The 17,618-nt window shown below is 40.3% G+C and overlaps 2 protein-coding genes and 1 non-coding gene across 5 annotated transcripts in view; 1 reads left to right on the top strand and 2 right to left on the bottom strand.

Moving 5' to 3' along the window:
* Positions 1 to 841, bottom strand: LOC129501928 (60S ribosomal protein L7a-like). Its single transcript, XM_055313236.1, is given in 4 exon segments — positions 1 to 142; positions 145 to 615; positions 618 to 728; positions 793 to 841. Coding segments are annotated over 4 exon segments (714 nt in total). The 3' UTR covers positions 1 to 59.
* On the bottom strand, positions 809 to 883 carry LOC129501938 (small nucleolar RNA SNORD24). The gene has a single exon (XR_008662858.1). It is a non-coding gene; the product is annotated as a small nucleolar RNA SNORD24 (small nucleolar RNA).
* Positions 884 to 4,572: 3,689 nt separating this feature from the next.
* Positions 4,573 to 17,618, top strand: part of CCSER1 (coiled-coil serine rich protein 1) — a 756,597-nt gene continuing 743,551 nt past the window's right edge. For all 3 annotated transcript variants that reach the window (XM_055313237.1, XM_055313238.1, XM_055313239.1), the window contains exon 1: positions 4,573 to 4,883. The gene's annotated coding sequence lies outside the window, so the exon portion shown is untranslated. The remainder of the gene's footprint in view (positions 4,884 to 17,618) is intronic.

Below are 17,618 nucleotides of genomic sequence, written 5' to 3'. Positions count from 1 at the left end.
TCTTTTTTGAAAGAGAACCTTTTATTACTTTTATGTACAGAAAATTCAACAGCGTCCACTCAGCCCAGCTTGGTGGCCAGTTCTTTAGCCTTTGCTTTTTCCAGCTTGGCAATGGGAGCCACTGACTTCGGACCCAGGACTTGCCTCCCCAGTGGCGGCTGATCTCATCATATCTGTCATTGTAATTGGTCCTGATTGCTTCTACCAGCTTAGCCAGAGCTCCTTTGTCTTCTGAGTTAACCTGTGTGAAGGCGACAGTGGTGCAGGTCTTCCTGTTGACCAGACGCCCCAGCCTGGCTTTCCCTTTGATAATGCAGTAGGGAACCCCTGTCTTACAACACAGGGCAGGCAGGAAGACAATCAGCTCAGTGGGATCCACATCATGGGCTATCACTACCAGCTGAGCCTTCTTGTTTTTCACCAAGGTGGTGACAGTGTTAACCCCAGCTCGAAGGACAGGCGGCCTCTTAATGGGGACATCCCCTTTGCCCGCAGCTTTCTTCTCGGCCCAGGCCAACAGCCTCTGCTTCTTCTCTTGCTTTGTCTCTAGTCTGTACGTATGGGCCAGCTTAAGCAGTTGCATGGCTGTTTGGCGGTCAAAGGCCTGGGTGAAGTGGCAGGAGGCACTTTGAGACCTTTATACAGAATGGCCCTCTGCCACTGCAGCTGGAGGTAGCGCAGCCACTTGACAAAGCAGGTGAGGTCCCTCTTGGGCTGGATGTCCTGTCCTGAGGAGAGGAGGGCAACACGGATTAGTGAGGCTCAACCTCCTTGTGGAGCTGCCGTTAGGGCCTCTCAAAGATGCCGGTGCATCAGCGATCTTGGTGTTTTCAAGCGTCATCACTATCTCTCTGATAGCAAATATTCCTTCACATCATCTGCATACCTAATTTATTTTCTTATAGTTCCTCTATATTGTTTGCAAATATATTTTTTAAAGATTTTATTTATTTATTCATAGAGACAGAGAGAGAGAGGCAGAGACACAGGCAGAGGGAGAAGCAGGCATCATATAGAGAGCCCGACGTGGGACTCGATCCAGGGTCTCCAGGATCACGCCCTGGGCTGCAGGCGGCGCTAAACCGCTGCGCCACCGGGGCTGCCCTGTTTGCAAATATTTTAAAGTTAATTCACTCTCTAAAACATCTTATACATTTCATTATATTAATAGCATTGTTAAAAAACGTTATCTCCTGGGGAGCCTACTTCTCTCTCTGTCTTTGCCTTTCTCTTTGTGTTTCTTATGAATAAATAAATAAGATCTTTTTTTTAAAGAAATAAAAATTATCTCCTTACCTTCCCTAGACACACTAATTTTACTTTTTAGGTACCACTACTGAAGAATTTCTAATTTGGCTCATCATTCATTGGGAATTCAGTGCACATAAGGGGCACATATGTAATTGGCAACCTAATTTTTCTGCTTTCATCAAATGGTGCAATGCCAAATCTTCATTGAACTTGCCAGTTAAAATGCACTTGGGAACCAAATAGCAGCAAGCATAAGAGATGAAAATGAACAAATTGGAAAGAGTCATTAACTTTCTGTTTTCCTATCAAAACAAAAATTGTATCATTCAAAGTGTAGCAAAGTGGGAAATTCTACTTGAAACATTAAATCGTCTTAAAAGAGAATAATTCATTTACTTCTGAAATGTTCATTAGATTTTATAAATGCAGTTTCTAGTACGGATTTTTTTCAACAAAAAATACAAAATAGTTAGAATGAATAAACTTTTCAGTAGTGTTTTAGTTTATATATTTTCATATCTTTTTAATGTGGTGTATATGAATTCTAGACTTTATATCGGAAGTAAAATTGTTAGAAAATTAAGTGAGAAATGTTGGCTTATTTAATACCTTAATGAGTAAAAGCAATTGACAGATTGTCATGGTTCTCACTAATTATGAATGCAATTGAGAGTGTGAAAATTACAATCAGTTGTGGTTACCAAAAATGCCCTTGAAATATCTGGTCTAATGTATAATTTTGAAGTATGCACTATAGGGTCATTATTAAATTATCATTATTTATGACAATTAAATAGAGACCTGGGACCAAAAGCACCAAAAACTTGCCTAATATGATTGAGCATTGTTCTTAAAGGGGGACACTACTTCTTCTTCTTTTTTAATGTCTATTTGCAGCTTTTATAAAATCCACATATTTTCTGGCTAAGTGCAAATTTTCAGATCAGGAATATCTCTTCTACAGAATTTTCTTTTGCAGTGATAGTGGGATTCCTTTAGTAAGGACTTTGGAAAAAAAGTGTCCTAGCATTTTTCATCTATAAGTCTAAGTATTTAAGATTTTTAAATCTTTGACTAATTCTAAGAAATAAATATTTTGTAATCCCTTCTTGCGCTGGAAAATGTAGGCAGGAGATAGAAGGAAAATGCTACAGGATTGTTGATCAGCTTATTTCATAATTATCTAAAGAAACCGTAAAGACTTTCAACTAAACCAGGCGTTCTGAATGGAAGTTGGTATGGACAGTAGAGTAGGTTGAGCTCCATTGCATGAATTAACCAGCATGTGACCTACCTACCCTCCCCAAGATGACTTTCCTGGTCTGTAAAATTGAAGACATTTTAATAGCTTTTTTTCACAGGGCATGAATACATTAAATCCCAACATCCTTTGTTAAATACATCTATTTTTCAATGCTTGATCAAAGGATAAAATGTACTGTATTTATATGTTATTGATGTACTGGTCCACTGGTCCCAACCTTGCTGCCTTTTCTTGATTACATGTTTAAGCCACTTTTAATGGACTTTGACAGTCTCTAAACTCTTTGTATGAGGCATGAAGGGACTAGGGGAAAGGAAAATCAGGGTGAAAATGGTAAAACGGAAAATATGTAATGGGCAAACATTTGACAACAAACCTGGGGATATAGTAATGGCCATGAACTACTAATAAGGAGAGACTGAGTTGTCAACCTTTCCACCACCCCTCTAGCCTCTGAAATATTTTTTAACTTTCTTTAGTCGCATTTAAGAAAAAAAAAAGAATTTTCCATAACTGGCACTCCAAATCAGAATTGTATCCATGCCACAATACACATCAACCACTAATCCTCACTAAAAAAATACACCTTGCTTTTACAGTCAATCTATTCATATTTCAGCAGTAAGATTGTGGCCAGTTAGATTCCTAGAAACTGTTTCTCAACATAGTAATCCATCAGATCACAAAGTGGGCAGCAGGCTAGCTAGAGAGATGATGTCAGGTGTACAAACAACACTGGAGATGAATTATCTATATAGAAATGGTCCTAGATGGGACACCTGGGTGGCTCAGCGGTTGAACACCTGCCTTCAGCCCAGAGTCTAATCCTGGAGTCCTGGGATCAAGTCCCACATTGGGCTCCCTGCATGGGGCCTGCTTCTCTGCCTATGTCTCTGCCTCTCTGTGTCTCTCATGAATAAACAAGCAAACAAGCAAACAAACAAACAAACAAAAATGATCCTAGATGGCACCAGAATGGATTAAAAAACGTTTCCTACACACACACACACACACACACACACACACACACACACACAGTTAAATGCACTCCATCTGCTGTATTGCCTGATAGACATAAATATACTAGAGTGGAGATAAAGAAGGGGATGGATGGGAAAGACTTCAGGACCCAGTGCAAACCTGAAAGGAAACGAGGCAATACAATGGCAGAGAGAACCAGGATAAATAAATCAGGGAAGCAACAGCACCATGCATCTGAAGTCTTCCCCATCTCTAAGTTGGAAAATTTTCTCCAGGGGCCATCAGTCAGATGGTATCAAAATGGTAGCTGGTTCTGTTTGTAATCACCACGTGGTCGAGGAATTTAGGTGTAGGAACAGAAGCTCCACTCCGGGTCACAGTTCTAATGCTCCCATTTTCCTACGGAAGAACCCACTGCCGCCAATGGTTCCTGCGAAGCGTGGCTTGCTCAGAAGGCAGGCTTCTTTCCTTGCTGCCATGGAGGGAGGAGACCCGTCCATATATGACTAGGTTGGGTGAGAAGGAGAAAGGGTGACAGAACCTCACAACGAGAGGTGGAAGAGACAGAAGGTCACATTGGTGGTTTGGAGAGAAAAAGACACCGACTGCATTTTCAGCATCCTTGAGGTCCCTTCGCATTGCTTTGGACTCCGCTTCTTGTGTTTTGGACTCTCAAAGCACCTGGACTCCACACACGCACAGGGCTGGGCTAGGGGGCAAGCCGAGTGAGCGCGGTCGGAAACGGCTTCCCTCAAAGCCAAAACTCAGCCACGGGCCAGCCGCGGGTGGGTGTGCGCGCGCCAGCGCCTGAGGCTGCGAGTGCTGGGCGCCGCCCTCGCAGCCCCCCTCCCCCGCCGCGCCCCGCCCCGCCCCGCCCCGCCGCGCCCCGCCCCGCCCCGCCCCGCGCGTAACCCGCCCCCCTCCCTATAAAGGCCGAGCTCGCCGCCGCCCCCTCCGCAGTCGGGGAGCGCTCCCCGCGCAGTCACACTCCGCGCACTCACACACTTGGAAGCGCCTCCCCGCGTCCCTCCCCTGCCCCCTCCTCCTCCTCCTCCTCCTCCTGCTCCGCTCTGCTCTCTCACCGCGCACAGTCGCCGACCGGCTGCCAATCCGTGTCTCTCTCTCTCTCTCTCTCTCTCCCTCAACATGACTGCCTGGGAAGCGGTGGCTCAGGCACGGCGGCGCTGCGGGCGCAGGCTGGAGGAGAAGGAGGATTATTAAAAAACGCAGCTCGACTCTGCAACTGGGAGTGGAGAGAAGGAGCCCAACAGCCGAGAAGGGGAGGGAGGGCAGAGGAGGGGACCAGGAAAGACACCCCCGAGCCCCGAAGACACACATTTCTGAGTGCCCGGGAGAAGCCTTAACAAGCGGCGCGGAGCCCTTCAAGGTAGTGACGCCCCCGGTGCCCCCGGTGCCCCGGGCCCCAGCCGCGCCCCGGGGTTCGCGCGTTGCGTCGCCGGCGCCAGACCCGGGCGGACGCGGGGCGACTGCCCGGCGGCAGGTGACCGCGCCGCGCCCGGGCCGCCCCGGAGCAGCCCCCGCCCAGGCCCGGGGCGCGGGCGGCGGGCCCGGCTGGCGCGGCGCGGGGACCTGGCCTTGCAGGCGGGGGGGGCGCCCGCTCGCCGCCGGCCCGCGACTCCCCGCGCGCTGCGTGGCCTCTTCCTCCGCGCGCCGGGGCGCTCTGCTCCGGGGCGCTCGGCTCCGGGGGGCCGCGGCCGCCGCTCCAGGGCGATGCCGGAGTTGGCGCAGGTTGCGGGCCGCTCCGCTCCGTCGCCGCCCGCGTCCCGCAGGTAGGGACCGCCGGCCGGCGCTGGCGCCCGGGGCTGCGGGCGACGCCACGGAGGGGGGAGGGGGAGGGGGCGGGGAGCCGCAGTGCCCGAGCCGGGACCGCCTCTCGCCTCCGCCTGCTTCTGCTCGGGCGCCCGCTTCCTGGATCGGAGGCGAGACCCTCCCCGGCGGCGGCAGGAGCAGCGGCGACTTAGTGTGAACCAATTGCTTTGTGGTGGCGCGTCAGGGGCTCCAGGGAGGGGTGTGTGTGTGTGTGTGTGTGTGTGTGTGTGTGTGTGTGTGTGTGTGTGTGCACGCTCAGTCGCGTGTGTTGGCGCTCATGACTAATCAGTGCTTTGGCTCACCTGGCAAGGTAATCAGCCTGGAGGTGAAACCCTGGGCCCCTCGGCTTTTGGCTCGCGTCCCAGGGACTCGTACAGGCGGTGCCATCAAGGCGCAGGGTTGCGCGAGGGGCGACGGAGGGATTTGTGAATGGTGCTTCTCTGCGCGTGGAGGCTGAGCTTGCTGATGTAAAGGAGGAGGTATCCAGAGTGAGAAGAAAGGCTATTTATGGCAAAGAGTTGTGAAATTTCTCGGGGTTTCCTTCAGTGTATTACCGAGCTTCTCTCCTTTTCGTCCTCCCTCTTTCGTTTCCCTCTTCCTCTCTTCCATTTCGCCTCATCTTTCTCAGCATTAGAAGCAATTCTGCACATCCCCCCCCCCACTCCGGCCCCCGCCCCCGTGGGACCTGGAATAGGCAACGAAGTCAGGAATCACTTGTCTTTTTACAGGTAGAAAAAAAAATGTTTCTTAGGAGGCACGGATCTTGCCTTTAATGTGTTTATGTATTTGGTCTCCACTTCTCTTACCTCTTAAGGCCATCAATAGGACCCACAAGACACAAATTACCTACTTGGTTTCAACAGCTTTCATTTTTCATATCTTTACAGTTGAATACCTTCCCACTGAAATGGAACACATATCCCTAACCCCAAGGAAGGCTATTAAAAATAATACACACACATTTTACTGTAAAGCTGGTTTTATTAAAAGCCTTGAGGAGGAAAGAGAAGCAGACATCTAGGTGAGTGTACATGATTAGTGCTGATTAGGAACTATGAAGAGAAGAGCTGAAGTACTATTTAATCTAGGCTGCAACACAATTTCTTTCGGTTTCTTTTTCTAGTTGCTTTATAACAGGTACAAATTCCAAAGATGTAACTTGAAGCTTAGGGATGACTTGGGACAGTGTCTACCAATTACGCTTTAGAAAATTTATGTTTGTTCTTAGAAGTAGTAACCTGTGCTTTTATAGAACCTAGGTATTGGGTTACCACTGAGAGAATAGGGCATTGTCTTTATTATTTTAAATTGGAACGTCTCTAAGCGCCTGCCAAGCACAGCATTGTTAAAACATTGAAATTCCAACTGTCCCTTCATTAATTTCACGAAGAAGAAAGAGAAGTGAAGTGGTCAACCTATTGCCGGTATTCATTTGATGTTAATTAAGAAGCTCTGTATTTTGACTGTAACATGCCAACTGTTGGTAGTTGGTGTTTTCAGTGTGAAAGTAGCTTTCCTTAACAGTCTTGTTCGTTTTGAAGACCGGTAGAGTTAAGGATTTGTTATTTTGATTTTAGTTAGGTTCATACTGGATTAAAATGCATTTTCCCCGGTGCCAGCTGTGTCAGTCAGTAGTGTGTGACTTTTGATATCAGGATTGTGAGTTCCAGCCCCATGTTGGGTGTAGAGATTGCTTAAGAAAATAAAATAAATAAGATACACTTTCAACATTGGATCACATGCAGTTTTATATTTTACGTTAGGACTTAGACTGAGAGTTTCCTGAATCATTGGAATGTAGGTATAATGGGCAATTTAAAAATGTACTTGATGAGTTGTATGACTGCAGTCATTAAGAAGTTGCATCTACGAATATTTTGTTTTTTGACACTGTCAGAGAGTCGGTAACTGTTTATTTAAAATGTATCATTTATACTATGGTATATTAATTTACATCAGACTCACAAAGTAGAAAATGAAAAACTTACTATATTCTATAGTTACTAAACTGTTTATTGCATTTTATTACTTGACATAGTAGTCATAAGAAAGGGCCTGTCATGTGCATCTAATCTACTACCTAGGTAGGCATAAGACTTCCTTGCTCCTGCTCTTCAGGAGCTTACCCTCCAGTTGGGATGAATCTGATGCACGGTGGTTGAACAGGGTTAACAACCCGTCACAATAAGAGATTGCATGCCTAACAAGGACTGTAGGAATTCAGAGCATAACAATAACATTTCATTCTGATTTTTGTCTGAAAGGCTTCAGGGGTAGATAAGACTTGCTTGGTCTTGATCTTGAAGAATAAATAGGATTAATCGCTTGTGGATGAAAATATGAGGTGTAAGATGCAAGTCTCCTGGAATTATAGAAAATAATGAAAGATATAAGGGGAAATAAGTTTGTTTGAAATAGATTTAGATATTGCAAAGCAGGTGAACTTGTGTAAAGGGCAGGTTGAGTTTTTTTTTTTTTTTTTTTGAGTTGGTTTTTAATGCACAACATTTTGTACACTCTTATTTTTGAAATTGAGTTTCTGTACCTAAGAAGTCAAATCTTTGATTTCATATTACCTTTTAGTGAACAAAATGCTCAACGTGTATTTGTAGAGAATACTTACTCTAAATATTTAAAATACCACATCACACAAAAGTGTTAAACTTGGTAACAAGATGGCAGATATAACCTGTTTATAGTGAGGGGTTTGAGGTAACATCCTAAAGCAACACTCCTTAGATTTGTTCTAAAGGAAAAAAGAACGAGATATGTAAGAGAATATCTATCTATATTAGTAGCCAGCACTCATTGAATGCTTAATATTTTATTCTGTGTATAAAATGTATAATCCATTAAATAACATTTTCTGTAATATTTTTATTTTAAAGTTATTAGAATGCATCGCATTATTTTTCATGAATATGGAGCTAGGATGCAGGGTTCATGAGAAATAACAGAAATGTAGCAATTTTATTTTTTTCATTTGTTAAAATGTAGCAATTTTAAAGATTTTTTTTACTATCTTCTGGGAAATAGATGGTATTAACAATAGGAGCATGTGCTGTCTCTAAGCATTCTGATCTCAGTTATTTTTTCTTTGTATGTATATATGTTTGTTTTTGTACAAACATAAAACTGTTTAAAATGAACTTCTTCATTTTAAGAACACAAGAGGAAACATCTGAATGTCTTTGAGCCCGTCTTTTCAGTGTGACATCCTAGAAGTATGTTATAGTGACAGTAAAGAAGTAATACAAATATTAGATATGACTTTCAATAGATAACGAATAGAATTACTTTCAGATTAGGTGGATTAAAATATTTTTATATATGTATATATTTGTTGACAGTGAATAGATAAGAATTATTACAAAAGCAAAAAGCCTATTAAATCACCAGTTTCATATTCATGTAGGAATGGGATGATTTCCAACATAATAACAGTACAAACCTGGCTATCTGTTAATTGGTCTCTTTTGAGTTTGGTTTTAGACTGTATGTCACAGGTGTATCACTTTGATAATGTAATCACTCCTGTATGACTGACAGTTTCTGCATTATTTCCCTATTGGATAGTGACAAAATCTGTTTGCTTTATATTGAGGACATATACTTCTTTTTTTTTTTTTTTAAAGAGGTTTCTTTTTTTTTTTTAATTTTATTTTATTTATTTATGATGGGCACACAGTGAGAGAGAGAGAGAGGCAGAGACACAGGCAGAGGGAGAAGCAGGCTCCATGCACGGGGAGCCCGACGTGGGACTCGATCCTGGGTCTCCAGGATCGCGCCCTGGGCCAAAGGCAGGCGCCAAACCGCTGCGCCACCCAGGGATCCCGAGGACATATACTTCTATCAGAAATATTATCTTCACTTTGCAAGAGTGTCAGTTAACAATAAAACATGAAGTCTGAGTGAGGGAAGCCGTTAGAAAAGATGGGGAAATTGATACAAAACACTCTAATGAGCATTCTTTAATATGTAGCTTAAACTAAATATAATATAAAAATATAAAGCTGACTAATCTAAACTGCAGTTGATACACTACTGAGATACTGTTACCAGTTCTTATTTTTAAGGGACTGTATTGCGTTTTAAGCTGTTTTCATGTGGTCTAAATAAAATGGCCAAAAAAAGAGGGAGGGAGGAAAGAAGGAAAGAAAGTTGATTGTGGTTGAGTGTTTACTAGTGTCTGTGGTATGATACTAATTTTTTTAAGAAAGATTTCGGCTTTGATCATTGACAGACACAGTTTGACCAAATGCCTAGCCCTCTACCTAGATTAGCTTAAAATATTATTTTTGGTTTTGCATATTTACAGTGCATTAAACACTTTCTTAAAATTTTACTTAAACTGATAATAATTTTTGAACACTGTAACTATGTTCTGATATCAATATAAAATTTAAAGTCCATTTATAGGGAAGCATTTTGTTAATAACTTATGGCAAATTCTTTTTTTTAAGGTTTTATTTAAATTCCTCTTAGTTAACATACAGTGTAATATTAGTTTCAAGTGTACAATATAGTGATACAGCACTTATTACACCCAGTGCTCATTATAGTAAGTGCACAGTGTATAATGGTTATTTTTAAAAAATTATGTGCATATCTCATTTCCCAAAACTTTTCACTGAATAATTTTGGGATCTATTGATTCTGACCTGAAATAGAACATTCAGAGTTGGAAAGCAGTGATTTTATAATTCTTTTTTACATTTACTAGCTGGCATTCTTCTCTGAAGGAAAGCTTTCCTTCTCAGACCAGTATGGAGTATGAATTTTTTATTTTTTTTAATTCAGCATATTAGTATAAGTTAGATTTAAAAAATTATTTAAATTCAATTTAGTTAACATATTATTAGTTTCGGGGGTAGTAAATTTAGTGATTGATCAGTTGCATATAACAGTGCTCATTACATCAAGTACCCTCCCTAATGCCCATCACCCAATTACTCCATGCCCCCATCCACCTCCCTTCCAGCAACCCTCAATTTGTTTCCTATAGTTAAGAGTCTCTTATGGTTTGCCTCCCTGTTTTTCTTATTTTTTGTTCCTGTTCCTATGGTCGTCTGTTTTCTTAAATTACACGTATAAGTAAAATCATATTTGCATGATTTGTATTTGTCTTTCTCTGACTTATTTTCCTTAGCATAATACCCTCTATTTCCACCCATGTCATTGCAGATGGCAAGATTTCATTCTTAATGGCTGAGTAATATTCTGTTGTGTATATATAAAACATCTTCTTTATCCATTTATCTGTTGATGGACATCTGGCTCTTTCCATATTTTGGCTGTTGTGGACATTGCAGCTATAAACATTGGGGTGCAGGTACCCCATTGGATGACTATTTTTTGTTTCCTATGGATAAGTACCTAGTAGTGCAATTGCTGGGTCATAGGGCAGCTCTATTTTTAACTTCTTGAGGAACTCCACACTGTTTTCCAGAGTGGCCTCACTGGTTTGCATTCCCACCAACAGTGTAAGAGGGTTCCCCTTTCTCCACATCCTTATCTAACGGCATATTCTTAACTCAGACCAGTAGGTCTCAAAATATGGTTCTCTGAACAGCAACATCAGTGAACTACTTAAAATGCTAATCCTACCACAGACTGAATAAGGAACTCCAGGTTGGGGTCCTCTATGTGACCCTTTTGCATTCTCAAGTTTGAGAACTACTGACCTAGAGTGTTTTATAGTGAAACTTGAAGGCTGTATCTTCCACCTGTTTGGAGCTAATACTTTCTTCAGTTGTTAGAGATAACTACAGTTTAACTATTTAGATCTGGAAAGTATTATACTCTCCACCTCAGAAGATTTTCATCTTAACTGTATGTATGTATGTATTTATGAGTGTATTTAAGAAAATAATTAAATGAGTTTCTAACTCCTGTACATATATTTGCTGTTGATTGGGGAAGCAATTTAAAAAGTGTAGAATTTAACTGGATCCTAAAGACCCCAGGCTAGGCCTTATTGGTAGTCATAAAAATATGCACAATGTACAAAGCTTGACCATTTTCTGTTTAGTCTTGTTGACTCTTTTTTTTTTTTAAGATTTTATTTATTCACAAGAGACACAGAGAGAGAGGCAGAGACATAGGCAGAGGGAGAAGCAGGCTCCATGCAGGGAGCCCGATGTGGGACTCGACCCCAGAACTCCAGGATCATGCCCTGAGTCAAAGGCAGACGCTCAACCGCTGAGCCACCCAGGCATCCCATAGTCTTGTTGACTCTTCTGTGATATTTTTGGACTGGGAATGTAATAATCATTTTTTTTCTGTAAGATGACAGCTGCACAACAATAGCATCACATGTATGGAATGTTCTCAAAGTCTTAGTACTAAAATAAATTTTAGACCACATCCCTACATCTTTCAGGATTCAAGATAATGTGTTTACATTCTGTAACTCTTTTAGTATCCCCTTTTCTTCTCTCTCCCTCCCTTCCTGCTTCTCTCTTTCTGTCATCCCATTTCTCTATTTCAGTTATGGGCTGAAATAAGGAAATGTTTCTTGGCCTCCTTTGCTACATCAGTTGGCCCATTATATATTGTTTTAGTTCTGTATTCCCCCCTACCTTCTGGTACTTACTGAAATGTTAATTTAATTTTTTTTTTTTTATTTATGATAGGCACACAGTGAGAGAGAGAGAGGCAGAGACACAGGCAGAGGGAGAAGCAGGCTCCATGCACCCACCGGGAGCCTGACGTGGGACTCAATCCCGGGTCTCCAGGATCGCGCCCTGGGCCAAAGGCAGGCGCCAAACCACTGCGCCACCCAGGGATCCCTGTTAATTTAATTTTATGTGTATTTATGTGATGGGTCCAATATTATATCATCAGGGATTAATGTACGATAGGTGCCCAATAAATATTAGTTGAGTAAACTGTATGTATCATCCTAAAAATGTTTTATGTTTTTCCAAAGAAAGATACTAAAAAAAATTTAAAACACAGGGAGTCCTAGGACATATGTAAATATAGATGCTACTTTCTTTTCTATTTTGCAAATGATGAGATAGATTTCATTAACAACAATGGCTCTAATGTGTCTTACATGATAGGCACTCTATGTATTATGTCATGTATTTCTTCTAACATTATAAAGTTGTTTTTATATGTTTTAGAGATGAGGAAACTGTGGTTATGTTCTTTGGTCTGCCAAACTAAACCAATTTTTTTAAATTACATTGATGCAGAAATGATGAAACCAGTAGACAGAGAATGCGAAGGAGTGTATCTCCTCATTATTCCTGATTTAACTTGGGGCTCAGTACTATCTGTGCGTTGCCTATGCTGTTGCTACCGTCTTCAGTGATGCCGTTGTTGCTTTTTGGGTGATTGAACCAGTGATGGAGCTCTTACAAGGCTGAAACTCCCTTCTTCTTATTGTACTTTTCAATACCATTATTATGCACCCCTATTGTCTTATAGGGACCACCCCTATCTGGTCAGAATCTCCCAATTAATAAAAATTTAAGATATAAACAAGTATAATGTGAAGACTGAGTGCCTTTATACAGAGAATGTCCAAACATTAGATATCCTCTATATTTGGAGATAACAGCTTATCTTTTGAAAAGGTTGACACAGCTTTGGGTAGTTTGCTCAAATGAGGAAATATGATTACATGGATGGTAGTAGCAACTCAATTTCTTTTGCCTTTTAATCTTCGTATTATTTAATTGTGAGTTTAATCAATTATCAAATGTTTGTAGCAAAGGAAATATTTAAAGGCTGATTCTGTAGAAGTCAATGGACAATTAAAGAGTTGAATTTAGTTATTCTGAAAGTTTCTTACTATACTGACTGTACAAACTTACACAAATCAGACAATAGCATGAATAAATATAGATGCCCACCAACCAGATGAAAAAAATCAGTAGTTTAACTGAGTTTTTTACTTACAGCCTATTTTGTAGCTTTTGACAAAACTTGTTTCTGTCACTGGAATAATTTAATCATTAACTGGCACTTCATTCATGCCCTTTATTCAAGACTTATCCTTCTATGTAGGAGGAAGATTGACTAGTTTCTCACTCAATCCTTTGGAATTTAGCATCAACCACCCTTGATGTAGAGCTCTAATATAATATTTAGAGTAATGTTTCTTTCTTGTAACTGAAACTGAGTTCTCACCTAATATTTTTCTGTGCATCTTGATAAATTGCCCACTTGTCACCATTTCACCTAACATTTGAGCAAGGACTTTTTTTTTTTTTTTTTTTTTTTTGCTAGAGCCTGCTTTATTTCTTTATAAATAGGGATCCTATGTCTAAAAACACTTCATTTCCTGAGTCCTTTTATGTACTAACAGACTATCCCCAAAATATGCTTTTCTGGGTCTTTAATTATCACCAGCTCTTAGAAATATGCTTCATTTCCAGTACTCACTCTTGGACCTCCATGATGCCAACTACTTATGGCATATTGCCATGTTCCCAGATACTCAGGCTGGTTGGACTTCTTGGAAGTATATACAGCTGGGTCTCTATAGCACTTCCCAGCATTTCTAGTACAAGTCTATTACCAAGTTCTGATCATCACCAGACTACCTTATTTTGCTACTTGTAATCTTCTTTACCGAGCTGTGTCGCATGATAGAGCTACCTCATTCATCATCATTGACAAAAAAAAAAACATTTTGTAAATGCTTATTATGTGTAAGTCAGTCTATTTCGAAAAGAATACATCTCCTGGGGTTCCTAAAGCTCCCGGATAGCTTGATCCATAAAAAAAGAAATACACATTCTTCCATGTTTTATTTGATATGTGTATACAAAGATGTGATATGTGTATACAAAGTGTAGAATGTGTAGAATGTGCATATGCATTCTTTAGAGTTTCTGTTTTTCCTTTTCTAGTCAGATGTTAATTTCAATATGATCTGACTCTTCTCCATTCTTCATAAACTTATTTGAATATGATATGTTTGGAATATAGAACAGCTGAAGAAGAAGCATACTGCGGATGGTGTGATACGTTCTCTGATTTTCCTTATTTGTTAATAAAACCTAGCAGTATCTCTGTGCTCAAGAAGTGTTAGCCCAGGTGTATTACTTCTATTTAACTCTCCTTGGAGTCTTAGTGATACACTTTCTCCATCAACCAAATTCAGACTAACATGTCATGTTTCGTTTCTTCCTTAAAATATTTTATTTATTTATTCATGAGAGACACAGAGAGAGAGGGAGAGACACAGGCAGAGGGAGAAGCAGGCTCCCAATGGGGAGCCTGATGCAGGACTTGATCTCAGGTCCCTGGGATCACAGCCTGAGCCAAAGGCAGACGTTCAACCTCTGAGCCACCCAGGTGTCCCAACATGTCATGTTGCTTATCATTCGCTGAGATTGACTCTTGCCTGGAAATGGTTAAATACTGTGATTCTATTAATGAATTGTTTTTGTCGTATGTATGGCTTTGTTTGCTTTAGGCAATAGCAGCAAACGATATATCACAAATCTATATTAGGCTTACAAATAACATCAAACAAGTAAACATGAATAAAGATATGGCAGAAGCAAAGCAAATGTAGGCTTTAACATTTTAGGCAATTCTTCCTTTAGAAGCTATTTTTGTGTTTGGTTAGTTGGTTGGTTTTGTTTATTCATAGATCTACAAATTACCAAAGCATTAAGTCTGAGTATATGAAATACGTTTAGTGAGTGATGCTTTCTAACACATAGTGTTTTCCAGGATATTCAAGAACACTTGGTAGGGGAAAAGCACACAAAGTGTACAAAACTGTCAGATGAGAAAATTAGGGAAAGGGAGAAAGTAGTTCAAATTCAATATTAGAAATGTAGATAAGAGTAATTTATTTTAGGTAAAGTTTCAGGATATTTTGTGGGTAACAAAACTGATGGGTCTGTCCTTCAGGATTCCTAAATTTTCAAAGGATGTTAACTACTGGGAAGATAGGTGAAGGATAGTTAATTTGATTTTGATTATCCTATCCATATGCACCAAGACCCAGGAACACTAAAAATACTCATTAATAAATGAGTTACAGTTAGAATGTACCTCCTAAAGGAGCATTATTACAAATATAGATCACTATCTATATCTATATATAGATATATATAACTAAGTTGGACCATTAAAAAATCATTAGAAATTTGTGCCTAACAAGCATATCAACTTATAGCGACATTATTGCTAAAATTAACTTTCAGAGGTATTTTCTACATTGTAACACAAGCGGTAAATGTGGTGTTATTGAGGAGATAGCTTCTTCATCAACGGGCGTGCAGCTTCTGAAAGGATAAAGGGCTCTACAGTGGTATAGTCTAAATTGATTACAGTAACAGTATAATGTGAAGCATCCCTAAGGGAATTGTGAGTGTCCCAGGTCCAAGAGCTGCTTGGAACACTGAAAGGATAAAGGGATAAAGACACTACGTTGCTAATTCTTTAGTAAGAAAAGGAAGGTATTGCTGTGTAGGATATTTCTGAGGAGCAGTGAACCCGAGTTCGTTGGATGATGATACATAAAGCACAAAGCCCCAGAGGTTTATTTAGGACATGAATGAATGAGGTATTTTAAAAGCCAAATAATTTTAATTTGAATATAGGACAGATTGGTAATTCTGAAGTTTTGGAGGTGCTCCAGCCCAGTTCCATCCAGTATGCTCTATGTGTGGTGTGTCTCCAGTCACCTCTTTGGCAGGGGAACTATCCAGGGTACTAGACTTCTGAAACCTTCTTGCAAAATTGTGCAAAACATTTTTTTTTGTTTTTGCTAATCCTACCTAGAGCCTGTCTTTGCAGACACTACATCATTCACTTGGAGTGACCTGTCATCATTTGATTTATTCTAGTTGGCCTTTCAAAGTCCAATTCAAGTGTAAGTTCAAGTGTACCTACTGCAATCATATGCAAGAAGCCTATTCTGGATGTCAAATCTCCATTTAAAATATCATAATTCACCACTTGCTTTACTTTGTGGTTGTTAAATCGTAAGCTCAATGAGGGCGAGGCTTTTGTATTTTACTCTGTTTTCAAGCAGCTGGTCTAAATCAGTGATATGAAGATCCTCAGCAATTGATACATGAATTAATACTGCTTAAGACTGATTTGAATTTTCATCTGTGTGAACTACTCCCTTTTCTAGCCCCTATCCTAAATCACATCCAGGCTTACTTTGACTATGGCCTTTCATGAAAAGCCAAAAGATTGAAATTTGTTCTTAACTTGAAACTGAGTAACTTAAAATGGCTAAAAGTCTTGAAAAAAAAAAAATGAAAGGTCTATGAGGTATGGGTATGCATGCCACAGGTGTTGTTAGGGGATTGGCAAGGTTTAAGTAAGCAAGAAGTAGCAGCATAGGCTGATACAGAGGATAGCATCAAAGGAAACTGGTTTGTCACTTCCTTAAAATAGAACCCAGAACATCCATGCCACACTCAGTTTCTAAGGCCTTTGGAATATGGGATCTCCTCTCAAATTCCACAGCTTAGATCTTCATTTTGCTACGTCTGAAAATCTGAGGCCACATGAGGCTGACAAAAGTCTTTTATATAGTAAACAAATGTTAAGGCCCTGTGTGTATATTAGCTAATGAGACATACATAGTTCTTCTCATCCTGAAGCTTACAATTTATTTTCCAGTAGTGGTACCCATAATATCCTTGGCCCTTGCTGAGAATGGACATCGGTAGACTTCTTTTCTCTTTCTTATAGCCACACTAGTGACCTCCTGGACTGCCATAAAGAATACGTGTGCTTGTTTCCATTACTCTACCTCTACACATAGCATCGCTCTGAATGTCCAGTGTGGTAGTAAGTGAGACTACATTGTCACAGAAAGATTTTTATTTACATTAGGACATTCTGTCACTGGTTTTGTAATGACTTACTGAGCCCTGTTACATGATGTTGGTAAATTATGTGCTTGTATATATCTTCCCTTATAGGAATATTTCAAAAATGGCTTAGCTACTATTTTTTCTTTTGATCAGAAATTCCCTGTATTTCAAGGGCATGAGCTATAGGAAATGGAAATAGTTGTGTGGTCTTTTCATGGACGATATTTTCACTTTATAGTTGTACCTTTTATGTTTTTGGAGTATATATACTATCTATCCTGTACATCATGTGTTTCTCTTTCCTATTTCTTTTCTACCAATTGTCAGCAGCAATGTTTCAATTATGAAGCAGAAAAAGAAAAGCTATAGTTCTTAGTAATTACCGCCTCCTTGGGAATCTAGTTATAGTTCTAGTTATAGAACTCACAGAAATATTGTAGATTCAAAATAACTTAGATTTAAAAGAAAGAATTTAAAAATGT

Source organism: Nyctereutes procyonoides, unplaced genomic scaffold, assembly GCF_905146905.1.
Source record: "Nyctereutes procyonoides isolate TBG_1078 unplaced genomic scaffold, NYPRO_anot_genome, whole genome shotgun sequence".
NCBI lineage: Eukaryota > Metazoa > Chordata > Mammalia > Carnivora > Canidae > Nyctereutes > Nyctereutes procyonoides.
Note: the sequence above shows the minus strand (reverse complement) of the source record. Positions and strands in the feature narration are given on the sequence as shown.